A 27,487-nucleotide genomic window follows, 5' to 3' on the forward strand; every position below is an offset into this window, starting at 1 on the left:
AGGTGTGACCCGATATCTGGTAGGAAGTCCAATTAGGTATGTAGGACCTAACAACTAGCGGAGTCCAGTTGGGTTTACAAATCTAACAACTGGCAGGAAGACCTAGTGGATCAAGAGGTAAGTCAAGTGACTACAAATGGTAAGTAAAGTAAGTTACTAAGGAGAGTGATCCAATGAGGATAAGTCCCAATGATATTATAGGTATGATCCAACTTAGAGTCATTTCAGATGTTTAAGCTGTGACCATGACTAGATCCTATTCTTGGGAAGACGTGATATAATTAATAATTATTTTATAAATGTACTAACTCTATTTTGTAAGTTATTTTATTGTTATTGGACTAACATGAATTTACATGATTAAATTGTAAGGAATCATCTCGAATGAATAGTATCTGAGGGGCCTCAGAGCTGTAAGGAGGCGCCCTGGACCCAATGGAGATGCTTGCACATAGATAAACTTAGGGGATAGAAGTTTGTTATGTGAATGCGCACTGGAGTGCATTGGAGGCGTCCCAAAAGAGTATTCGAGGTGGCTCAGAGTGCTTGGATGCGCCCTCATGTAGATAAAAATTGAGGACTTTAGAGATAATAAAGGCCAAGATTTACGAGATTAAGTTTGAGGTTGGAGGTGCCTTGGATGAAGTTGGAGGCGCCCTCTGTTGGTGTAGTAAGTACCAATGATCTAAATTAGGTTTTGATGAATAACAACTATATTAAAATTAGATTTTATATTATCTAACCTTATTACGAAGTGTGTAAGGCTTGATGGGCCTGGAGGACCTGATACCGGGCTGAAATTCAGTTAGGTCTGCTAGACTTGATGTTGGTGGGAAGTCTAGATAGGTCAAGGAGTGACTCGATATCCAGTTGAAGGTCTAGCTTGGTATACGGGACCTGATAGTTGGGCTAAGTCTAGTTGGGTCTACGAATCTGACAATTAGTAGAAAGACCTGGTGGGTCAAATGAGAGTCAAGTCATTCTGCATGGTAAGTGAGGCAAGTCACTAGAGGAGAGTGATCCAGTAAGGACGAATCTCAATTAGGGACTTTAGGCGCTGGTCTAACTTAAATTCATTTTGGAGGTCTACGTTGAGACAATGACTAGATCCTAGTCTCGAAAAGATAGTATCTAATTGATAATCTTATTAAATTATACTAACTCTGTTTTGTAAGTTAATACTTTATGTTTATGTAAAACTCGTTTTACTTGTTCAAAAACTTATACTTATAATACTTCAAAATAATAATCAACTTCTTCTTGGGCCCAGGCGTAGTACCATCTTATGCGCGTTCCCTTAATAGGTTGGGGTAGCAAGCCACCAATCCTAAAAGAGCAGACCTCGGTCTACCGGGGCTAAGACCTCGGAATTGGACACCTGGATTTGTTTAACGACAACCTCAGAAGTCGGGTACTAACCTCTTCTTAAAAGTAAAATACTTATAATCTTAATTACTTCTTCTTTAAATGCCTTGACATTTTAATAGGCACCTTGTGTGCCAAAAATCCCTAAAGTCTTGACTTTGGGATCTACTTAAGGCCTTGGCCTTTTCTTTCTTTTCTTTATCTTTCTTATACTTTTCTTAAACTCAGAGTACATAATACTTAACAAGATATGCACTATGATACTTAACAAAAAAACTGCACTGAAACTCTGTGGGGATAAACATAAGCAAACTATTGGTTCATGATGCGTATACCCAAATCTTTCTAGAAGTTTAAAGTTATCTTGAAGAACCAAACTCAACATAGAAATCCAATCTCAACTTACTTAATTCTGTCTAGAGTTTCAAAGAAAACAAGAACTCATCAAAATTCAATCTAAAAGCTAGTACACATGGTAGAGAACTGGAGTAAAGTTCAACACCTATAGCATAAATTTCGTAAGCATAACTATTAAGAAAGTTTAAAGCTGAAACATGCAAACATGTAGGGGAGCTATACTGTTATTCAATATAAGGTTCACATAACAACTTTTGGAAGAGACGACTAAGAGCTTGTACACATGAAAACAGGCATGACACCAAACTACAGCTAAGGGAAAAATGAAACTTCGTGCTTACTGGAATAACCAACAGAATCCGTAAGGGTTGATATAAGTTCACAGCAGTAACTAAGGCTCTAAACAAAAACAACATCTAATAAAATTATTCTTATCAATTTTAAGCTATCAGAGACTTGGTTCGGGTGGTACCAATTGGTAAGTCTCCATGGCAGCAAACTAATAAAGTTAAGTTATAACCACTAATACTCTAAACATCGCTTATCTAATGATTTGCGTTCTTAAACTCATCTCTTGCAAACTGCTACACTCCCAATCAAATAAAATGCAGCCACCCACTGCTGTACAGAAGAAAAGACCCGAAATCCAAATCCTGAAGAACCCAATGAACACATAGCAATGTGTGCAATTACAAATAGTATAGAATTTGCTACTGGAACCCAACAAAAACTAACAATCCTGCTTAAGGTTTAGTACCACGGCAAGGAGCAAAGAAAACCAATTTACCAAAACCTACATGCTCCACATACTAAACCCCCTCATGTTCTTTCTTTGCAACCCACGACAGCAAGCCTTAAACAACAATCTCCATAATAAAATTCAGAAACAAAACGAAACCAAACTCCTGGAAATCCGAAATTTCTCACGGCACATTCACAAAACAAGAGATACTCTAAATCAAAGGCTCGAAACTATCTTACCGCAGGTGAGGAGCGACTTACCCTTGCTTTTAGGACTTACAACCGGAAGGAAAGGTTGCTAGGGTTTCGGGAAAAGCTTGAGATTCCAGCTCTTCCTTGTGCCTACGGTTTCTTCTTGATGAGAGAACCTTGTACTAATGAAGCACCCCCGGAGAATCCCCTCGCCGGCCGCCGGAATCGTGCCCTAGCTGCGGTCTTGTTTCGCCCGAAAGAAAAGTCGTCGTCGCACGCAGAAGAGGAAATCGCGAGCGAGAGAGGAGAAGAAAGGATTCGGGAGAAATTAGGGCTCGGGAAATTCTCAAGCCCTAAGTTCCTTTTATAACCCTGGTATTTCTGTTAACTTATTAAATAAATTTTCCTACCTTTTCTAAACAAAACCGATGGCTGGATCACTTGGTTAGTCGTGGCTTGGCTCATGGTTGGAGTCGCGGGTTCGAATCCCGGCTGCAACCATTTTTCTCCCTATTATTTCTTGTTATTAACTTCTACTACTTAAATAGAATTCTCCCTTTATTTGATTAAGTAACAACTGCTAGCCCAGTTGGTTAGCCCGATTTTGCTCGGGTCAAGGGTTGCCGGTTCAAGCCTCGGCTTGGACATTTTCTTTTTCAAAACTTCTTTCTTTTGGTAAAAATACCAAACGACCTCCAAAAATTCCATAAAAATACTCTAAAAATTTCTAAAATTCCCTAGAATTTTTCTAAAGCATTTCTAGATTTTAATAAGGTCTTTTAGGACTCCAAATCATGAAATTTGGGGTGTTACAATTCTCCCTACCTTATAAAAAGTTCGTCCTCGAACTTAGAATAATTTCTAGATCTCTCTGTCTCATACTGTCCTTACGCTCCTAAATAACTTCCTCATACTTTTGATTCTGGATAACTTTCACTAATGGTACTCTTTGTTCCTTAGTCTATCAACTTCTCGGTCCTCTATCATTCATATCGCATCGTACCCATTAGTGGTCCTTGGAAGGCCTGTTATAAGATCTCTGGAGACCATAGGTGCATTAGTCACACCAAATGGCATGACCCCAACTTCGTAGTGTCCATATCTGATCCTGGAAACTGCTCTGGGCGCATCACTTCCTTTCACTTTTAACTGATGGTTCCTATAACGCAGATCTATTTTAGAGAACACTGTTACCCTCTTTAGCTGATCAAATAGATCATCTATTCTGGGAAAAGGGTACTCGTCCTTAACCATTACTTTGCTCAACACTCTAAAATCTATGCACATCCGCATAGATTTGTCTTTCTTCTTAACGAACAACACTGGAGCTCCCCGGAGTGAATGACTAGGGCGGATGAAACCCTTGTCAAGTAGCTCCTGCAATTGTTCTTGTAACTCTTTTAATTCTGCTGTAGACATTCAGTATGCAGCTTTGGAAATTGAACTGGTATCAGGAAACAACTCAATTTCAAACTCTACTTCTCTGTTGGGAGATAGTCCAGGTAGCTCTTCTAGAAATACCTCTGGGTATTCGCAGACTACCCGAACGTCTTCCTGCTTGGGTCATTCTTGTTCTAATTACTTAACTGGGCTTCTGACTCCCCACTGTCTTGTCCTCTATCTTAACATCTAGTTATGCCAAGAATAATACCTGATATCTTCTCTATCCTTTCTAAACATACTTATGTATATATGAATATACGAGAAATAAAACTAAAATTGTCTCTATTCTTTCTAAGCATATGTATCAAAACATAGAAAATTAAAACATGAATTTTCTTCTTTCCTAAACACATATAAGCAGATACTCTATACTGCAAATAATAAAGAAAGCATAAAAGAAAATTAAATACTTTCTTACTTGAAGACGGCAAGGATGGTGCTGATGTGTGATGCTGGAGAATGGGAACTGCTCTGATACCAACTGTAACGACCACCCTTCTTACTACTACTACTCTCTAAGGATGACCGTTACTTAACTACTAACTCTACTTAATCGGTATGATTAAAAATCACATAGAAACCCTACCGAAAAATTTGCACTATAAACTTTAAAGAAATCTACACCATAAGCTCTTTAAGAAATCTGCACTACAAGCTCTAAAGAAATCTGCTCTAAAGAAATCTGTATTTTAAGCTCTAAGAAATCTGCACTACAAGCTTAATTAAAATCTGCACTATAAGCTTACATAAAAATCTGCACTATAAGCTTAATTAAAATCTGCACTATAAGCTTACATAAAAATCTGCACTATAAGCTTAATTAAAATCTGCACTATAGGCTTAATTAAAATCTGCACTATAAGTTTAAATAAAAATCTGCACTATAAGCTTAATTAAAAATCTGCACTATAAGTTTAATTAAAATCTGCACTATAGGCTTAATTAAAATATGCACTATAAGCTTAATTAAAATCTGCACTATAAGCTTACATAAAAATCTGCACTATAGGTTTTAATTAAAATCTGCACTATAAGCTTAAATACAAATCTGCACTATAAGCGCTTCTTATGTTTCGAATTCAAAAAGAACAAAGGTCCGAAACTACTCCTATTGCAGGTGAGAAGCACTTACCCTTGCTTTTAGGACTTACAACCGGAAGGAAAGGTTGCTAGGGTTTCGGGAAAAGCTTGAGATTCCAGCTCTTCCTTGTGCCTACGGTTTCTTCTTGATGAGAGAACCTTGTACTGATGAAGCACACTCAGAGAATCCCCTCGCCGGCCGCCGGAATCGTGCCCTAGCTGCGGCCCTGTTTCGCCCGAAAGAAAAGTCGTCGTTGCACGCAGAAGAGGAAATCGCGAGCGAGAGAGGAGAAGAAAGGATTCGGGAGAAATTAGGGCTCGAGAAATTCTCAAGCCCTAAGTTCCTTTTATAACCCTGGTATTTCTGTTAACTTATTAAATAAATTTTCCTACCTTTTCTAAACAAAACCGACGGTTGGATCACTTGGTCAGCCGTGGCTTGGCTCATGGTTGGAGTCGCGGGTTCAAATCCCGGCTGCAAATTTAGAGTTTTAATTGTTGAAGGTAACTTTTGAAAGTTTTTACTAATTATCTTTCTAAAATATTTTTAAAGTATTTTTAAAGAAATTTGTCCAAGCAAAATAATTTTAGAAATATTTTCAAAATAGTTATCAAATAAATTTTAAAAAGGTTTGTCAAAGATATTTTTCAAATTAAGAGAATAACTTTTGCAAGAATTTTATAAAACTTTTCAAAGTGTTTTCGAAAACATCTTTCAAAATATTTTTAAGCAGTTTTTCAATGTAATTTTTAAGACACTTTCATTTTATTTTTCAAAACAGACATTTGAAAAAGTATAAGAGTATTTCCAAAGCAAGTTTTGAAAGTATTTTGTAAAATATTTTTATTTTTTACAAAGATTAAGTAAAGTCATTTTTAAAGTTTGCTTTTCAGTGCAACTTTTAAAAGTAAATTTTTCAAAATAAATTTTGAAATATCTATTAAAAATATTTTTCAAACAAAAAAATTTAAGTTTCAAAATCCTTTTTTTGTTGAAACTACCCGTTAGCAAAAAGTAGTGAAAAGAGGAAAAAAAATTTGAAATAAGACATTTTGAAAGTGGTTTTCAAATATCATCCCTTAAACCTGATATTATTTTAAAAAAATATTCATTTATAAATTGTTCAAAAATGTCTAACTGTTAGTTACTAGCTAACTATCAGAAGATAACAGTGTTCACTTGGTTAGTCAAGTTAATTACGAATGTCCAGTTAGAAATTTGTTAAAAAAGTATTACTTAACTTGATCAATGTACTATTATATATTTTTTTTAGACTTATGTTGATGCACTGATATAAGCATCTAAAGTCTAAGCAAAAAGCTTACGCATCTCACGTCATTCTAAGCTTTTGAATATATAATCAAGGTAAACCTACTGTGCTTGTGAGATGCTCATTGCATATATCTATAGGATCATGCTTTCTAAAGATCTATCCTAGATTAAAAATAAATTTTGAAATACTAGGGAAATGAGAATTTTTAGAAAACATAAGAAATGATTTTTTTTTCAGAATTTGCAAATCACTTAAAAATTTATTTGATAACAAGTGCCCTATTCTATCGTGCACATTCCTAATTTTCATCTTAAGTTGCTAAATTTGAGTTCTGATAATGATTTAGTAAATATATCAGTCAAATTTAATTTTAATTGAATATAGTTAAGTTCGAATTTTAATTTGATTTTAAGTTTTAAGTTAATTTTAATTTTTAAGTTAAATTTAAATTTAAATTTGATTTTAATCTTTAAGTTAAATTTAAGTTTAACTTAAGTTTAAATTAAGTTTTAATTTAAAGTTTAACTTAAGTTTAAATTTTAAATTTAACTAAAGTTTTTTTTAAAAGTTTTTAATTTAAGTTTTAAGCTTAAATTTAAGTTTTTAATTTAAGTTTTAAGTTTAAATTTTTGTTTAAGTTTTAAATTTAAATTTAAGTTTTAAATTTAATTTAATTTTAATTTTATTTAATTTTTAATTTAATTTCCTTTAATTTTAATTTTAATTTTAATTTAATTAATCCTTATCTATATTTTCAATTAGGAATCATATAGCTTTGTGAGATGAGTTAAGTAGAATTTCAGGATTTAGTTTACCTTGTGTTATATTCAAGTTTAGTTTTGGGTCTAACAAATAAGCATTCTTTGGTTAAACATCTATACTGTGGTGAGTCATTTGAACATCATTAGAGTAACCACATGCTTTAAAAAAATTTTAAATAGTCCTTCCTACTGAATTTAGTACAAAATTTTGGTCTAATCAGTTACTTCCACTAAACCAAATGCACCATATCGAAGTCATAGCTTCCTAGACATGCATAGACAGAGCTTTCTTAATCTACTATCATTTAAAACTTCTCCAGTACTGTTTATTAAATTAAATTTTATCCCTAATTAAACTAGTCCTAATTAAAATAGTTGGGTAAATTATTATTTTGAATGGGCCAACTAATTTGGTGCCCCTCCTTGAATTATTGAACTTAGATTTAAGTTTTAGGTTTGTGTCAATTTTTTATGGTTATAATAAACTTGATTATAGTTTTGTTTGTGAGTTTCATAATTTTGATTGGATTTATGTTTTTATTTTGTATATTTTCTTGATTGATTTAAATTATTTTGGGGTTTATTTTTAACCATATGAATTTTATCTTTAGTTACATAATATTGATTTTGTCCTACATGGTTAGTTAAATAAGTTTTAGGAACCCAAGATTTAGTTAGTTTTTTATTTTGAGTTAGGGTTAGAAATAATTTTAGGGGGGGTTTAGTTAGATTTGTATCCGAGTCTAGATTTATTATGCATAGCTCTTTGGGATCCAAGTATCATGTTTAAATACTTGTTTCCGAGATAAACTTTTCTAATTGATCTTTTAATTCTTTGACTTGACTTTTCAAGACAGAATTTCTTCCTCAAAGTTTGCAGCTTGAGTTAAATTTCTTTCTTGAACTTGGTCAGTTAAGGAGGTCAAGCTCAGTTGTTCATTAAGGATGTTATTTTCCTTAAGGAGAAGTTTAGCATGTTCCTCAGTTTTTGTTAATTTTTTATTTAAGTAGGAAATTATTTTAAAAAACTTTACAATATAATTAAAATGTACCCCATTTGGTTCATCTGAACCGCATGTGGATTCGATGTTCGACTCGTATTCGGACTCGTCTTCTTGATCCAATTCGCCTTCAATTGCCATCAGCATAAGGTAACTTGCTTGCTTTGGTTCGCTGGCTTCCGATCCATCCGAGGAGGACTCGTCCCACATCGCTTGAAGCGTACTCTTCTACTTTGTCTTCTTTGTCTTGTCTTCGTTCGGGCATTTGTGTTTGAAGTGCCCCTTCTTGTTGCAACTATAGCACGTGACGTTTACCTTTGAGTTATTGGATGTGGACTTAGACATCTTCTTCATGTTGTGCTTGGAGAAGTTTCTCTTGCAACTAGTGAACTTTTTTCTTACCATGTTCACTAGCTGCTCTTCTTCGTCAGACTCCGAGTCAGACCTGTCTCCGGCTTGGGTTTGGACCGGGTTCATGCTTTGGCTTCATTCGAAGTACCTGTAAGAAATGTAATTCCTTTCTTGACCTTTGTGGCGTTAATTTGTTCGTACAGTTCCAATTCACAAAATAGCTCATCTAGTTTTAACTTTGAAAGGTTTCTCGAAACTTTATAAACATCTACAATTAATGTCCATAGTGCATTTCGAGCAAACGAATTCAGAGCATGCTTGATAATGTCATAATTTTTGAGTTGATATCCGATCATGTGTAGGTCATTGAGGATATCCTTGATCCTTGCGTGTAGTTGGCTTGCGGTTTCTTCATCCCGCATTTTAATGTTAAATAAGGAATTTAATAGAAGGTCACATTTCGTTACCCTTGAGTTGGTCATTCCTTCATGTAGTTCGACCAATTTGTTCCACAGCTCCTTTACATTTTTGAATGGTCCAACTCAGTTCAGCTCTTCCTTGGTCAACCTGCATTGGAGGGTATTCGGTGCCTCGTTGTCAGTCTGAGCCTTCTTCTTCATATCCGGGTTCCATTCCTCCGGATCAATAGGTGTTTTAGTTGCTTCATCAACCGGAGCCTGGTACCAACGTCGGATTGAGAACCACTACTCGATATCGATCTTCAAGTAGACCTCCATTCTCTTCTTCCAATACAGAAAATTATTTTCGTTGAAGAGGAGAGGGCGAGCGGTATTGCATCCTTCGAGTTGGGCCATTTGAATTATTTTGCAAAAAAAAAAAGGATAAGGAAAAAAATGTCCCAATACTAGGTCTTAGATTAGTAGAGTTTGAAGAAAAAAAATATCGATTACTCGAGTGGTGTTGCACCAACTTTATGTTAAAACCAAACGAGAAAGAATTATTTAAAGAGGTAAATTTTACCAATTCAAATAAGATACTAAAAACTGACATCAGAAAAGAAATAAAATGATTCCCCCAGCTTGATTGGTGGTTGCACCAATTCAGAGCAGAATCACATGGTTTTAAAAACTTTTTCTCTTTCTTTTGAAATCAAAAGTATGCAGTGGAATTACACACAGAAAAAGAAAAAGAAGACAAGTACATGAACTCAGTCGATTTTACTTGGTTCGGAGCCTTCGGTGACTCCTACTCCAAGACCTAGGTCCCATGGACCTATCGACGACCAATCCACTAAATATCTCTTCCAGAACTGTCAAAAGAGAGGATCAAGTACAAGGAAAAGTCAGGAAAAGTGTAACAAGCTACACTTTCATTTATACATAAATTTAAATATAATATTAAACGTTCATTACCCAACACCTTCGTAGATAATCAGATCAGGCTCAGTGTTAGACAGCTCCTCAGTAGTACTTCGGTACAGTAGTACTTCGGTACAGTAGCATCATAGTAGAGCAGCAACAGGAAGTCAGAGCACTCGGTGTTCGGATATGCTGGATGCGATGTGTACTAAAAATACGTTTTGTAAACATGCATAGTGAAAGACTTAATGATAAATAAACTAATTTATTACATTACACACACTACACGTATGCAAGATACAATAACACGGATAAGATCATAAAACAAAACAAAATTGAATAACAATTATTCTAGGTATACCTTACAGATGACCTGTAATGAGAAGGGCATTAACCTTTTGCGACGTTATCAAATCTCGCCTCTATTTATATCCACGTCGAGCTCTTCAAGACAACTCTAAGAGAACAAGCTTTACCTTCGGAAGGTACTAGCCATGAGCGAAGGAGAAAGATTGAGAAGGAAAAAAGAAGCCAAAAGGAAGATCTTCTTCCTTTGGGTGGCTCATGGCAACAAGAGGAGAACCACTTGTTGTGGTCGGTGGCAAGAGACAGAGAGGGAGAGAGGGAGAGAGGGAGAGAGGTATTGGGTTTAGGTTTCTAAAATCTAATCAAGCAAATAATGATTTATCTATTAATTCTCTTTTAATCATATCAATATATAGTCATCTTTAATGAGTTAGATTAGAAAGCTCAAATCCAACCAATTATGCCTTAACCAAAAATTAGTCTATTAATCCCTTGGTTTGGTTCACAACTAAATCAAGTTAGTTCATGATTAAACCAAATTAGTTTATGACTAAACCAAATAGGGTACAACTCTTTCATAAGAGATGTGACTCATACTCACTTCCGTTCCAATAAATATTTCTATATTTATTTCATGTATGATCCAATTAAACATTTATCTCTTAATTTGATAATCCTATTCTTTAATTTATTTTATGTCTTTTAGAGACTTGTAGTGCATGTAACCTAATAGGTTCCCAATTTATCTTGGTCGTTCATAATTAACTACTTAATTATGGAATGATCATGAGTAACACCTAGTAGTACATCATGATCCCCAATTAATCAAAAAATCATAATTGATCTCAGAACTAATTCTAAACCCTTTAGCAACTACATTGAGTCTTGCCTCGTTACTTTCACTCATCTTATACACTTAGTTCAAAACATGGTATATATGTCTACCCCCACTAAGCTTACTACATTACACCTAGTCCAAGTAATACTTCGTCACTATGGATTCAAATTACTCATACATGTATAAAAGAGTCTCATACTCTTAATATATGATGTTTTAGCCAAAAACTTTAAGTAATAATCTTAACAAGTGGTCATAGGATATATGTCTTCTCGCAAGGAGTGGTGAATCCTTTGTGAGCTATCCAAACACCTTCGGATACTTTGACTTATATCTAATCATCTTGGGTTCACACCTCCAAGAGATGTTTGCTTAAGATGTCAAAGTATAAGTCTCCATGATCAAAATGACTTGTATACCTCAAGTCAAAGGAAACTTACACTCGAGCTGCAGTAACAACTTCACAGATATATTCATATATATAGAGAACTATATGAAGTCTTACAACAAGTCACTCAAATAAACTAGTTACTATAACTAGCATCCACGTTTAACTCTCGACATCCTAATATTTCCAACTGGTGAGAAACAACTGCTTGGTCGAACCAAGGAGTATAACTCATGCTAGTCTTACAGAATTGAGGATGTCTAAATGTACCAATTCAACAACTAGAAAAATTCTAATATATTCATAATTGCACATGTAGAAATAATCACAAGTTGTGATCCAATCACAAATTGTCTCATGCTATAAATTGTATTACAGGCATTCAGTAAATAAGTTTAAGATTATTCAAACATATAATATGCACTCAAATAGTGAATCTATATTTATCAAATAAATAGTAAAATCATAAGAAGATTGCGTTAGGATATCCCTCAAAATCTAACACTTGGTACGTCAAATTAACGTGTAGAAGTATGTAAATGAGGTGTGTTCAATGCCTTGGTCGAGTAGCCCTTTTAAGGGGGATGGAAGGCACCTTCAACACCACTGAAGGTGCCTTTAACCACAAAACATATCCCTTAAAAATCGGCTCTTATCATCCCCGAGGTCTTCTACATTATCCGACTGAAGGCTCCTTCCGAGATCCTAAAGGCGTCTTTAGTAGCCTTGCTCAAGGCGCCTTCCATAGCATGGAAGGCACATTCGATACTGTTCACCCAAAATAATTTGTGATATTTTTACCCTACAAAAAGTGTTAATCCCATAAGACAAGGTATACCCTGCAAGACAAGGTTAGCTCAATAATAAAATATCAGTAATAATTAGTTCTTGTTCTTCCAAGACCAGAAACTAGTCAAGGTCTCAATTTAGAGATCCAAAATGGACCTAAACTAGGTCGACACCTACTATCCCTTCAACCGGGATGCGTCCTCACTGAGTCACTCTCCTCCAATGACTTACTTTCACTTACAAAATGTCAAGTTACCTCCTTAACGTCCAATCTGACCCACTAGGTCTTCTTGTCGGAATCGCACATCTGAACTTTGTCAATCGGGAATCGAACATCCAAGCCTCCTGTCGAAATTGCACATCCGGACTTCAACCCATCAGGAATCGAACATTCCGGCCTCCTACCAGAATCCCACATTTGGACTTCACTAATCATGAATCACTCATCCTAACTGGACTTCCTGCATGGTGTCTAATCCTCTTGATCCATCTCAACCCTGAGCACTCGATAACAATGTTAGATTAATAATATATATAACTTTAATCCATTTGTCATTTATCAAAACTCAAGTTTGATAATTGGTGTCAAATGTACCAATAGAGTCATCCTCGAAAGGATCGGATAACGACGACCCAAAGTAAAACAACTACCTAACACTGATGGATGGCATCTAGACAAGAATCTGAAAGTAAATTAGATCAAGACGACGAGTCCAAACACAAGTCAAGCCACAAGTCCATATTCGTTTCTGAAGATTCCAATGAGGTATACCCAAATCTGTCTGCTAAGTTTTTTAAAATTAATGCATGCATGAATACGAAACTATCTAGATATGAAAACAAAATGAAACATCTCTTAAGGAAAATCAAAACCTTAAAGAACAAATCAAATCAAACCCAACAACTAAACTAGTTCATTCTAGAAATCCAACTCAAGTTGAAAAACTTAAGGAGAAAATTTTCAATTTGAAAAATGTTGTAAAACTTAGAGAACTTTTAGAAAGTTCACAATAAGATTCAAGTACCTAGATATGATACTTGGATCCCAACGAGTTGTATATAATAAATTCTGACTCAGATACAAGTCCAGCTCAACAAATAAAACTTTTATCGCATTAATAAGTCAAAATAAAAATCAAACTAAAGCTTGAGTTCTAAAAGTTTATCTAACCAAGTAAATAGGACCAAACCAATATTATATACCTAAAAATAAAATTCACTACCTAAAAATAAAATGAGATAAATCCAATAACTCAAATCTAAAAATAAACTACAAACTTAAATCCAATAACTCAAATCTAAAAATAAACTATAAACTCAAATCTAATAAATCAAATCCAAAACTAAGCTACAAATTTAAATTTAAATCTAATAAATCAAATCCAAACTTAAACTACAAATTCAACTCTAATAAATCAAACTAAAGTTATAATCAAGTTTACTATAATTACAAAATAAATCGACATAAACCTAACCTTAAAACAAAACCCTACTTCAATAATTCAAGGAGAGACAACAAATTAATTGATACCACCAAAATAATAGTTTACCTAGTTAGGTAACTAGGTCTAGACTATAAAGATATTGACTCTTGTCCAATCATAGTATCAGAGTGGGACGAGATAATAATACATTAGAAAAACTTAATCTAGTAAGTCAAGTAGGATCAGATGTATCTTTCTTGGTCTACTTAGCTAAATGAAATTAACCAAAACTACTTCATCATATTCTAGACTAGTTAGACCAAAGTTTATCAATAGAAAGATTAAATATCAAATTTCATAAAAAGACTTTATCTAGAAGTGATTGTTACTCTGATATTCAAGAAGATCTTTGTGTCTCGTCATAACTTGAAAGTTAATTTTTAAAATATATATTTAATTAACTGACAGTTAAACCTGACTCCGAGGCCCAGCTCATCAACTCTAGGCTTTATTCAACCCTCCACGACTCTAGGGGCTCAACATTGAGCCCTCTTTAACTCCAAGGACTCATATCCTCAAATCGATATCTCATGCAACTCCAGTTGAGTCATCCGACTCCACACTCTCCTAGGCCCTGATTGGCCTCACCAACTTGGTTAGGGGTTAATTTCCTCTAGCTTTTCCAAGATGAGTTTCTCCAACTTGATCCTCCCTAAATCCAATAGGCCAGGCCCTTAGGTCCAATAGATCCGCAGCCGGCAATTAAGATAAATACCACCCACGCAGATTGTCAGAACGCATGGAATAATAAAAAGAGAATACTATCTCAGCGGTAGTATAAACAGAGTCCGTATCTACGACCAAGACACGCGCACGCTAAGAAAGACACTTCCTTCGTCCATCACTATTGTTTATATTTCTCCCTTGAGTATCGGAATGGCACTCCTTAGCTTTCCTTCTAATGGTTCTTATTCCTTTGTCTCTGTTCCCAGCTGGGTGAGGTCTCTCGGTGTTTAACAGTTTGTAGTGCTGAACGATCAAGTCCATATCAAGGATAGTTCACTGGGATCTCACCGTCGACCATCCCAAACAGATCAAGTAGACTTAAGAATTACTCTATCTGACTATCTCTACTAAGGTTAAACAGGGCATGCAACTAAAGTTTAAAATGGACAAGGACAGCTAGTGTCCAACATCTTTATTGAGCCAAACACGCCAAAATATAATTATTTATGTTTTAAAAATTGTGAAAATATACAACTCCAGTAAGTGATATGTAAAGTAAAGTGGACCGAAATATATGAATTAGTTAATTAATATTGTAATGATCGTATTTTGAGAAGAAAGAGACAATTAGCTGTCCAGTTATAAGACAAAACCACTAATATCTCTTTTGTATATTGACTTTAAATTTGGGTATAAATATCAGCCTAAAATATAGTTGATCTGAGCCGTGGATTTGCCATCATCCACGGTTCTGCGTTTGCCAGGTCATGATATAACTGATGGAAGGGCTGGAGTGATACCAGAGAAATCCCGAAGCCGGTGGTCGTCGCGGCGGCGATGCCTCCACCCTCCACCGGAGCCGCCGACGAGCCATTTGATGGAACTCCTCACGACCGCGAACCTGCACGTCTCCGCTCCCCACGCCTACCTCTCGTCCCCGATGATTCTGCGCCGTCACGCGCCTTCCATGGTGAGAACGCCATCGACAGGCGCAGCAGGAAGGAAGGTGACCACTGCTCCGACAAACCTTGCCTCATGCTCCACACCCACCGGCGGATACCTCCCTGCCGAGAGCTACCCTCCATGGACGATCCTCCGGTGGTCTGAAAGACGGCGCAACTGACGGATCGGCCGAAAGACCGAGCGGCGAAGATCTGGCGACGCACGTGCTCCGGCAACCTCAGCGTGTAGCGATCGATGCTCTCCAACGCGTCGGACTGCGCCGATAAGTTTTCGGAAGAGAGCGAGTAGAACGGGGTCGTCAATGACATCGATTCGCTGCGCGCCTCCGTTCTCTCGGACCTGTTCCGAACCAAATCGGGCAATTCAGGCGGCGAATCCTCCAGCGTCGGGTCAGAATCTACGAAAATCTCATGATCCTCCAACGCCGATACTGCGGACGAGGTGGCGGAGGAGAAAGGCGGATCGGGATGTTCTGCGATTAGGCCTTCCTCTGCTGCTGCAGCGGCGACGTTAGTGCGGCAGATGGGACAGGTGACGTGGTCCACAAGCCAGGGGTCGATGCAGTCTGGGTGGAACACGTGGCAGCATCCTGGGAGGAGGCGGAGCATCTCCTCCTCTTGGAACTCGCTGAGACACACGGCGCACTCGAGCTCTCCGGCTCCTGTCCCGAACGTTTTCGCCTCCGAGTACGTCATCGTGGGGAACGCCGCGAGAACCTCGGGGCTCAGCCCAGCCGGCCTCCAACTCGGCAGGGAGTTCACGTCCAAATCGTCGCCGAGGCGCTCCGCCTCGTCGATGCACGAACGGAAGGAGAAGGTAAGCATGCATAGGAGTAACAGGGCGGAGACGGCGATCATGACCACAGTGTACGTGAAGGATACGTGTGGTACGGCTTGGCCCGCCGGGGAAAGCGGCGGCAGGGCGCTGAGGGCGGTGCATAGTGGAATGAGACGAAGCAATAGCACGAGAAGGAAGACAATGGGAGCGCCGTTTCTTCTGCCTCCGGCGAAATCTACTAAACGGCGCGGTTGCTGCGTCGTTGCCGTCATTCGTTCGGCGACAGAGGTAAAATCGAAGGTCCTTCCATTTCTTTATTCCCCTATTTTTCATATTATATCCTCCCGTTTTTTGAACGGAAAAAGGTTTTATTTACTAAAATTATATATTTTTTTTGTTAAATTGGGAGTTAGAAAAAAGGAACAACTTGATATGTTGTTTTTAGAAAATAAAAATATTGATAATTATGCGAAAGCCTTCCCCTTCAATAGCTAAATTCATTTGTTAAAATACAATAAAAAACTTAAGGAATATTTTCGTTTCATTAATTTACTAATTTATCTTGATTTACTGCTGATCATGACTGGGATAGTTAACGTTGTTTTGTACTTCAAACTAATATTAATATAAAAATGAAAATAAAAACAAAATCAAATCTATTAACTATCTTAAGTAATGAGTTTTCACCGCATTAATTAACGCCGCGTATTACTCACCGCCAAGAAGAAACTGGGTCGGTCAAAATTTACAAGTAAAATTTAACTCAGCTACCTTATTTTTCATCATACCCCTTAGCTTGTTATGACAACTATCTCAATATTTCTTCAACTCTTGTTATTTTAGCTATCAGCACAGTTTATATTTATTGGGGCCGCACACATTTATGTATATTTAAAAAAGATAAAGTGTGGGGGGCTAGAAAGAACATTCCTTTCTATATATTCAAGGATCAAAATGATCAATGCACTCTGCTCGCCGCAAGTACAAGATCACCGTGGGCAATGGCGTGGTCCGGCAGCATGGCAGCGGTGGCACTGATGCTGATGGTGGCCATCACGGCGGAGGCGGATGCCTCGTCGGAAGACCCGCAGCTCTGTTACTGCCCGTGCATGAAGGATCAATGCATGACTATCGAGGGCGCGACAAGAGAGGTCTGCGCCGCAGCGTGTGACCAGGGTTGCCGCAACTCCGGCGCCGCAGGCCAACCCAACCATTACGAGTTCTGCGGCTTCTGATCGTTAATCCCTGTCATTTTCACGAACACTCGGCCTGCGCGCTGCAAAGTTAAAGGAGATCGCTTTTTTTTTTTACTTAAAAAATTCTTCGTATATATTTTGATCAATGCATGGAGCATTTATTAATTTATATATCTATTTATTACTCTTTTTTTATTAATTGTGTTTTCTGTCACTAAAGTGACATTTCAGCTAGCAAGTTTTGCTAATAAATGGACCCATAATATTCCTTAGTTGAATCTTTTATTACGATGTCCTTGTTGTACAAAGCCACTTTATTAGCTTTAATCTTCTATGCTTCAGTCATTTTCTTCCTGTACTGTACACTTTTAGTTTGGTTCCTTCAATCCTTATTGGTATAACCGTTATGATCACTTTTTGAAGGAGCCGCTTAGATGATAATTTAATATTTGTGGCACTGTATCCACTTCCAACTGGACCACATGGTTGAAGTCGAATATAGCTTGACAATACTAAGATGTACATATTATCACTTAGACATTTATAATTTAGTATAATTAAAAGTTATTGGACTTCTAGATTGATCATCATATGTACTTTTCGATTACCTTGATGGTCGATAAAAAATTTTAATGGGACCGGATCAATCACCCCAGAAATAGTCAATAAAACTAATTGGGATTATTATTATTTTTTATAGGACTTCGGTATCAAAATCTCCACATTGTGATCATTGAACCCACATATTGAATTACTCTGCTGATCAAAACCACCTTCTTATGAGTTGGTTCGCTAATTAAGACAGCCACCTTTAGAATCAAAAACATTAATTTGACAATCTGAGGTAAATATCATTCTCATATGTCAGCCATTACCACAAAAAAACTAATATTATTGATAGAATTTTCGATGGGTGAAATTATCCGTTGGTAATCACCGACAGAAAATTATTTTCGTTGGTATATTTGGGATTTTCGACGGAAAAAGCTCATTCCGTCGGTAATGTGCACAATTTAATGACGAAAATATGAATTTCGTCGGTGATTACAAACATACCGACGGAAATTTATTTTCATGGGAAAGTAGATTACCGATGGAATATGAATTCCGTCGGTAATCCCGCCTAAAAAAGCTAGGGCACGCCCAATGCTTTTCCTTCACACATGCAACCTTCTCCGATCTTACTCCGGTGATTCAGTACGTTCTCTCTTTCTCCTTCTTCCCTACTCTTCCCAATGCCAGTAGTGACTAGCGGCCGACACAGCACGCAGTTGGCATGGTGTGTTATGCCCTGGCGACCGCAGCGGCCACCAGCACGCGGCTAGCGGCAGCCGCCAGCATTGGCTTGGCTACTGTGTCAGCGGTGAGCACTTGGCTGCTGGTGGCTGTGCTGGCCGCTAGTGCGTAGGTTGGGTAGCTAAAGGCTTGCTCCGATTGAATTTATCTTAGCATGTTATTTTTTTTAATTTTGGCTAAATTTTATTTCTGTTGCAATATATTGTATTTGTTGCTGCTCTTCTCCATTTGGACTACATATATTCAGGTATAAAATGCATGATTGAATTTAGATGTAGGTTAAGTTAATATTTTGATATATAACATGATATAGTCATATGATGATTTTAGTGTTAGTAGATACTCAATGTTCAATATATGGAAAAACAATATAGGTTTCTTTTGGCTCACTAAGTTGAATGTTCAATAAAAGTGAACATTATGTCTCATTTAACATATTTTATTGTTAAATGGAAATTACTCACATTGTATTATGTTTGATTACTTTATTTAAGGTTAAATTAAATTGTACAAGTTTAATAGTATTTTAAATTATATTTCCATTAGGTGATAATGTCTATTAACAAAATATGGATGTACAATCGATTAGAAAAAAGGTTTATTAGAGATGATTTTATTGTTGAAGTAGAATAATTTGTGAACTTTGCTAAGAGTCATCCAGAATGTATGAATAGTGTTGAATTACGGTATCCGTGCAATCATAAAAAATGTCAAAATAGAGCTTTCCGCGATGAGGATACTGTAAAAATACATATATGTAGAAATATTTTTGTGTCAAATTACTACAATTAGTACTATCATTGAGAGTTTTATTTGTATGAATCAATTAGGCTTTCTGGTGGTTCTTCATCTGACACAACTTTTACTACGCTTGAATCATCAACTTATGATATAGGAATGCAATCAATGGTTCACGATGCTATGAATGCTGCAATTGATTATTCCAATATCAACGAAATACCAACACCTGGATATTAGCAACTATATGAAATGTTAAAGGCTAGCGAAAGAAAAGCGTGGAAAGACATTCCCTTAGGTTATTCTCAGTTATTAGCTACTGCAAGGTTATTGAATATGAAAGCAGAACATCATTTTTCAAAAAGATGTTACGATGACATATGTCAATTAATGTCAGAATTGCTTCCTGCTAATAACATAATGATTGCTAGTTTTTACAGTACAAAGAAATTGGTCAGAGGTTTATGTTTGTCTGTAGAGAAGATTAATTATTGTATAAACAACTGCATGATATTTTAAAATGAAGATAATAATCTGCATGAATGCAAAATCTGTACGCACCCTCGTTATAAGCATGCCACTCGCATACTAGGGCATAAGAAGAAAAAAATTACTTGGAAAGTGATGTATTATTTTCCATTCACTGCTAGACTTCAATGTTTGTATGCATCTGCTGCTACAGCTTACCACATGATGTGGCATCATGAGCATGAGCACGATGGAGGTATAATGTGTCATCTTTATGATGTCCCTGCATATTAACATCTTGATGCTGTATTTCCCTCTTTTGCAATGAAACTACATAATGTGAGATTGGGACTTCCCGTAGATGGATTTCAGTCATTTGGTCAGTCAAGGCAACAATATTCATCTTGACCAGTTATATTAACACCGTACAATTTACCGCAATGAATATGTATAAAAGATGAATTTATATTCCTTACAGTACTTATTCCTGATCCAACTAATTCCAAAGAGAAGATAGATATTTTCTTGCAACATCTGATTGCCGAGTTGAATGAATTATGGAATGTAGAGTCGGTGACTTATGATGTTGCAAGGAAAACTAATTTTAGATTGCATGCTAGATTATTATGGACGATCAGTGATTTTTCAGCATACTCAATGTTGTTGGGATGGAGCACGGTTAGTAAATTAGCATGTTTACACTACATGACAGAGTCTGATGTATTTTCAGTACTTTACAGTGGGAAGGTATCTTGGTTGATAATCACCGTAAATTTTTACCACTTGATCACTCTTTTAGGCGAAATAAGATTTTTTTTTAAAAAAATGTTATAGTCAGAAAATTCCTTCCAGTCCATGCTTCAGGTGAACAAATCATTGAGCAAATAGACAGTTAGAGTTTTCTACCAGTATCTCAATCTGGGTCCAATGAGATAAATAAATATATTGTTAGGATGCGCAAGTGTGGTTGGAAGAAAAGGAGTATTTTTTTGGAGTTACCGTATTGGAAGTATCTACTTATTCGACATAATTTAGATGCCATACATATTGAGAAAAATTTCTTTTATAATGTCTTTAACATTATGATGAATGTGCCTGGAAGAACTAAAGACATTACAAAATCACATGAGGAATTAAAGAACTAAACAATAGATTAGAGTTGCATTGGAATGAAACAACTAATAAATTTTCAAAGGCTTGTTATACATTGGACAAAGATGGTAAGCGAGCTTTATGTAATTAGTTGAAAGAAATCAAATTTCCAGATGAGTATGCCTCAAATATGGCTCGATGCGTGGATATAAATAGATTAAAGATATTTGGATTAAAAAGTCATAACTGTTATGTATTCATGCAAATACTTATTCCAATAGCTTTTCATTACTTATTTCTTAAAAATGTTTGGCAAACACTCACTGAATGAGACTATTTTTTAGAGATTTGACAATGAGATGTATTATGACGGATGATATGCTTCGGTTAGAAATAGACATTCCTCTCATATTATGTAAGCTAGAGCGTATATTTTCACCTAGTTTTTTTTATTTAATGGAGCATCTACCAGCATATTTACCATACGAGGCACAAATAGTAGGTCATGTGCAGTACAAATGGATGTATCTATTCACATGATTTTTGAGAAAATTAAAAAATAATATTCATAATAAAACAAGAGTTGAGGGGTCAATATGCAATGCTTATCTGATTGAAAAAACATATTCTTTTTGCTACTATTATGTTGCTAATAGTGTGCAAAGAAGACATCGCAAGTATCCTAGAAATTTTGATGATGCTCGTTAGTCGATAGACCCATCGATGCTTCTATTTTCAAATTTTCTAGTAAGTCAATGGGTGCATCACGTTCTAGATGGTTAACCGAAGAAGAATATCATGCTGCAAGAACATACACACTCTTAAACTGTGAAGAAGTCAAACTATAAATAAAGTAAGTTAACTTCTCTAATCAAACATTTATCCTCCGTTTAATTATTTTGCTTGATATCTTAATTTTTATGTAATTACCTTTTTTCTCAGCTTATACGAACAACAACTATATCTACAAAATTCATCGATTGGTGCAAGTGAGGTAGCTGTAAAGTTAAAGACTGAATTTGCATTACAGTTTCAAATATATGTAAGTTAGAGAATTTGTAAAAAAATTTAGTTCATGTCTATTAAGAAGTGTCCTAATTTATATGTTAACTATTTTTATAGGTGCAAGACCGTAGAATATCAAATGTGAGAGACGATAGAATAATGAATATTGTATCAGAACTTCTCTGTAAAATAAAGGTGTACTCTGGTTAATATGTTAATGGCCTTAAATTCCACGTGGCACAATCAGATTCACAAAGATTAACCTATAATTTTGGTGTTTGTGTCAAACGATCTATGGACAACAATAACACTGAGTTTGATTACTATAGTAGACTTGACGAAATCATAGAGATTGAATATCCTACATTACCTATAAAGAGGTGTGTATTGTTCAAATGTTAATGGTATGATCCAACCCCAAGAATAGGTACTAGAATACATCCAAATTATAATTTAGTTGATATTAATGCAAACAAAAGATTCAACAAGTTTGAACCTTTTATTTTCGGGATACAAGCTGATCAAGTTTTCTATCTTGAGTACCTTACGAAGAGAAAAAGATCTAGTGAATGGTTGTCTGTTTATCGAATCAAGCCTCGCTCGACCATAGAGATGTCTAACACAATTACTGCTCAAAACCATGATGCATTTCAGAATGATGAAGTGGTGAGATATTTAGTTAATTTACAACTTCAATCTACTTCTCAATTACTTGTAGATATTAATGTCACTTACAAAGAGATAGATAATTTTTGACCGCCAAGTCGCCATGACTATTGACCGCCACCTCCTCGTGACTTTTGACCGCCACATAGCCTGGACTTTTCTAATCCTTTCCTCTTGGGCCCCTCCATCACTAACCGTATCAGTGAGGATGAAGTTGAACTAAGCCCATCTAGCAATGAGGACATAAAATCTATTAATGTTGATTAGTTAGATATTAATAATAATTAAATATTAACATTATTATTCATCAAGTAAGTTATGCTTCTATATTATTTTGTATTTATATTATCATATTTTTAAACTTTATTATGATGTGTTGCAATATTATTTTACAGATATCGTTATGGCAGAATAGTAGCCTGTAGCACCCCGTGGCTACAAGGTCCTTAGAGTTGTTGGGGACTCGTAAGTAATTTTTTTCTTATTAATAATTCAAGTTCATATATAACTTTATCATATATTTCTCATAAATTAATATTATTTCGTGCAGGTTCACTCTAGATGGCCACCGAGTTGCCACATATCACTGAAAAATTCAAGGAACAAGTTTGCGCATATGGTACTACATGGAGGCATGTAGACCAGGAGATGAAGTTGTTTTATTATAATAAATTTATGGTAAGTAAATTTAATATATTTGGTATTCTATAATATAGTTATCATTTAAACTAAATGTTTAAGTTATAATTGCAGAAAAAATATATATGGGAGGACGAGCAAGAAGAATAATTTAAAGCTATATGGAATACTTATTGTGCCAAACTGTACAGAGATCATATGTATTATATGAGAAAGAAGGACACTAGGTCTGCGTATGTTTCTGAGATGATATGGAGTGCATAGACTGCCACCTGGGCTGTAGAAAAATGGCAAGCAAATGCTAAAAAGGCAAAAGCAAATAGAAATACAAAGTCAGGTGGCCCGAGCACCAGAACTGCTCGGCGTACGTCAGGATCTAGATCTATTGTTGAGCATACCATAGATCTAGTGAGTATAATTTAAAGTTATACTTTGTAACAAATTTTGTATTTATTACTAAACTTGTATAATTTTATCCTAAATTACTTTGTATGTAGGAACATGAGCTTACCCAATAGCCTACATGTATGAAGATATTTCTCAAAACCCACAAGAAAAATGATGGATTATTTATTGATTCTTGATCTCAGAATCTACATATAAGATTATTAACTTTATTACATTTGTTCATTTCTATCTTAATTAGTATTTAGTAATACTGATCAAATTGGATATTATATTTTTTTTATACAACAACAAATGACAGATAGGGTGACTCAGACATCTCAACCATTAGTAGAGAAGGGAGAGTCACAGTCTCTATCCACCGACGCTCTAAATGAGATTTAATATGATGTTGTTGGTGAAAAGACCAAAAACTCCATCCTCTACGACTTTGGCTCCCAAGCTAAAGTTGCATTTGATTGTTTGAGGAATTCAGTAGATTGTGCTAGTTTCTCTTCTTCTTGTAAGATGTAGTCTTTAAAATGTGAAAAATTAAGAACTGCACACTCAATTGAAATTAATGGATCAGAGGATGACCGATATGGATCAGTAGAGAGCTGATGAGGATAAGAAGAGAGCCGAACGTGACAAGAGTAATGAAGCTCTCATGGCCTAAATGCAGGTGATCATGGCTTCTTTCACCCAGGCATCACATAGTTTTGAGTCACAGGAGACTCAAAATCCATCAGACAGTGATGATTAACTTTTTTTGAGGTATGTTCAATTACAATTTAATTTTTTTTTATCATACATAGACCATGGTAACATATTTACTCTGTTTTGATATTATAATATGCTCATTTCTAAATATTTTATTATTATGGGTTTCAGGAGTCACGTTCGGTTCTATTTATATATTGGCTCTTCATATCATCATATGTTCTTTTTTGTTCAGGTATCATTTTATTACATATAAAATTCATTAAACATATATTTAAAAATGTTTATTTATACATCAACATGATCATTTAATATTTGACTTTTTTAGGATTCCTTTATTATCTGGTGTTGTATTATTTAGAGTATTTTATATTATGGTATATATTTTGTAAACTTGGATTTATATATGGATATTTGTTTTTGTTTTATGTAGAATTGTTTAGTTTTGTTTGTTTTAGATGACTTATTGTTTCTATTATTATAAATGTTAGTTTACTTGTGCTTATATGGATTGTATGAAGAAGAAAGAATTGTTAGGATGTATGGATTGTGTTTTTATGTGTGGATTTTATAAGTGTGATTGTGATCTCGTCTGAAAGTCAAAAAGATGAAAAGCTGGGGATGTGGCGCTCCTGTTGACCGCCTGTAGACTCCGCTCTGACCTGCAACACAGATGACGTCAATGCCGAGCCAGGGAAGGGGTCCCTGATGTTGACCCTCCGACACTCAAGTCAGTCACCAACGATGAAACATAAGGCAGAGCAACAAGAAGACTGTAGCGCAAATAGTGAATATCGGATACCTCCGCTGATGCTTGGACCTCCCCTTTATATAGAGCTCTTGTAGCACACGTGCATGCTCCCTAAGGCGAGCATGCTTCCCAAAGTTTTTCCTGAAAAGACTTGTCCGTAAAGTGTCCCTGACACAGTACCTTACACAAGCCGAGCATATCTGTAAAGTGACAGTAGAAGCTTCCGCCGTACGATCTTCTGACAGTCCATGCCTGGTGTCGGCGGGACCAACTCCTAAAAGGATGTCAATGGATATCAACGTGTACTGTTAGGCCGAGCGGGTTGGCTGCTCGGTCGGAATTTCGCTGCTCCGGTGTCCCACCTGATCAACCAGAACCTTCCTACTCCCAAGGGCGGAGCCAGGTAAGAGTTTACCCGGGCTACAACCCGGGGGTCCCACCTAAAATTATGTTAATTTTGATTATTTATCATATGGATTTTAAAATTTTCAATTAAAACAAAGGGCTTTTAGCCCGGAGACATTAGAAAGGTTATTTGTAGCCCAGGTGGACTAGAAATTCTGGCTCCGCCCTTGCCTACTCCTGTGTGTGTGGCCGTTCAACCGAAGTTCCCCTTTGCTACTGCCGAGACCTGCTGCCAGGCCGAGCGGGGTAGCTGCTCGGCAGAAGTTAAACTATGTCGATGCCGAACTTGCTGCCTGGGCGAGCGGGGTAGTCACTCGGCCAAAGTTCCGAACTGTCATTGTCGAGCTTAGCTGTCAGGCCGAGCGGGGTAGCCGCTAGACTCGGATTTTGCATGTTATCTTCTCCGGTGTCCTCCCTTATTGAGCGTCGACTGTTCGGCGTATTACCCGAGTTAGAGGTGGGGGTCGGATGGGGACCTTCTCCTTCCAATCGGGGCATGGTCGCCCGATCAGCCTATGATATCTGAGCGTTGACCGCTTTGACTTTGACCTCCACCGTGACAACTATCTTCTGCGGGGTGGGACCCCTCCTCATCACCGCATCATATTGTTTGTAAGTGATTATTATATGATGTATGTGCGTAGATTATATTTGATTTGTTTGTATTAGTGAATGTATGGATTGTGTTTTTATATGTAGATTGTATGTGTGTGGATTATATATGATGTATGTATGTCTATGATGGTGTTGTATATTTGAAAATTGTAAACATGAGAGAGTAGTGAAAATAGATTGATGTTGTTATTTTTTTTTTATTTCCGACAGAATATCGACGGAATATGGATTCCGTCGGTGATTATCGAAATTAATCACTGACGGAATCCTTTATTTCCATCGGTGTTTTGATATATTGCCGATGGAATATGGTTTTGTCGTCGGTAATCTGGAATACATCAATCTCCGCCTGTGAGAATTATTCTAATAACATTATCGACGGAAGAAGTATTCTGTCAGTAAAATATTAACGACGAAATACTATATTCCATCGGAAATCTTGTTCCCGACATCGAATATTCTGTCGACATTCCATCGGTATGTTCATTTTCCGACGGAATTCGGACGGATATTTTTATCAGTATTTCTGATTTCTTTTTGTAGTGTACTATTCCAAAGATTAATTTTCATAATTTATTTTGTTTGTGTTAGTCTGAAATGAATTAATAGAAATATTAGGGACGAATGTAATGCCCTTTTGTCAATAAGAAAGTTAACTTGACTATTAATTATAACTTAGAAGAAAAACTAAAAGATAATTATTCCATAAATATGCAGTCCAAATTTACAAACACAACTCACGAGTTTGACAATTGGAGGAAGAATTCGAGAAGAATCTTATAACTTGTTTGGTTGGCGATTTTTTCATCTTTAAAAAATAATATTTAATGAAAAAAAAGACTACTTTTAAGAAAAAGGAAAATTATTGTGTCCATTGGCATGCTACAATTGTGCTTGTGGTCCTTAATTATCAAGTTGACGAAGGTGGCAAATTTTAGCCATAGCCTTGCTTTTGTCATGTTTAGAGCTGTAATTGTCAAAAAATTTTAATTGTTATATTTCTCAAGTACATTATAAGCTACTTAAGGAAAGACTAACAAGTATTACAATATAATTTTGATGAACCTGGTTTTTTCCCCCTCAATTCCCGGTTTATCGGATCGAACCGACTAGGCCGTTCTAAATTAATATTTTTATAATAATTTAATGATAACTTAAAGAAAACTAATTTGATAGAATATTTTATTAATGCGGACAAATTAGAGCAGCCTGTGAGATTCTTCTGGGCCTTAGCCTTATCTCTTGAGTTGTCATTAAGATAGATATCACATCCACATCCTCTTTTCTTTTATTTTTTCCCCCTTAATTTTTATTTCATAAAACAAATAAAAAAAACAAAAATTCCAAGTATTGATGTTGATTTTTCAGATGAAACTAGTGCAAAGTATGCAAGAAAGTGAGAAGTTATCCTCGTCTC

At 36.0% G+C, this 27,487-nt stretch overlaps 1 protein-coding gene across 1 annotated transcript; it reads right to left on the bottom strand.

The window, feature by feature from the left end:
• Window positions 1-15,114: 15,114 nt before the first annotated feature.
• Window positions 15,115-16,239, bottom strand: LOC122009930 (E3 ubiquitin-protein ligase ATL6-like). The gene has a single exon (XM_042566249.1). The coding sequence runs from the start codon at window positions 16,173-16,175 to the stop codon at window positions 15,243-15,245; it is 933 nt and encodes a 310-aa protein (XP_042422183.1). The 5' UTR covers window positions 16,176-16,239; the 3' UTR covers window positions 15,115-15,242.
• Between the last annotated feature and the right edge of the window lie 11,248 nt (window positions 16,240-27,487).

Source organism: Zingiber officinale, chromosome 1A (assembly GCF_018446385.1).
Source record: "Zingiber officinale cultivar Zhangliang chromosome 1A, Zo_v1.1, whole genome shotgun sequence".
NCBI classification, from domain to species: Eukaryota; Viridiplantae; Streptophyta; class Magnoliopsida; order Zingiberales; family Zingiberaceae; genus Zingiber; species Zingiber officinale.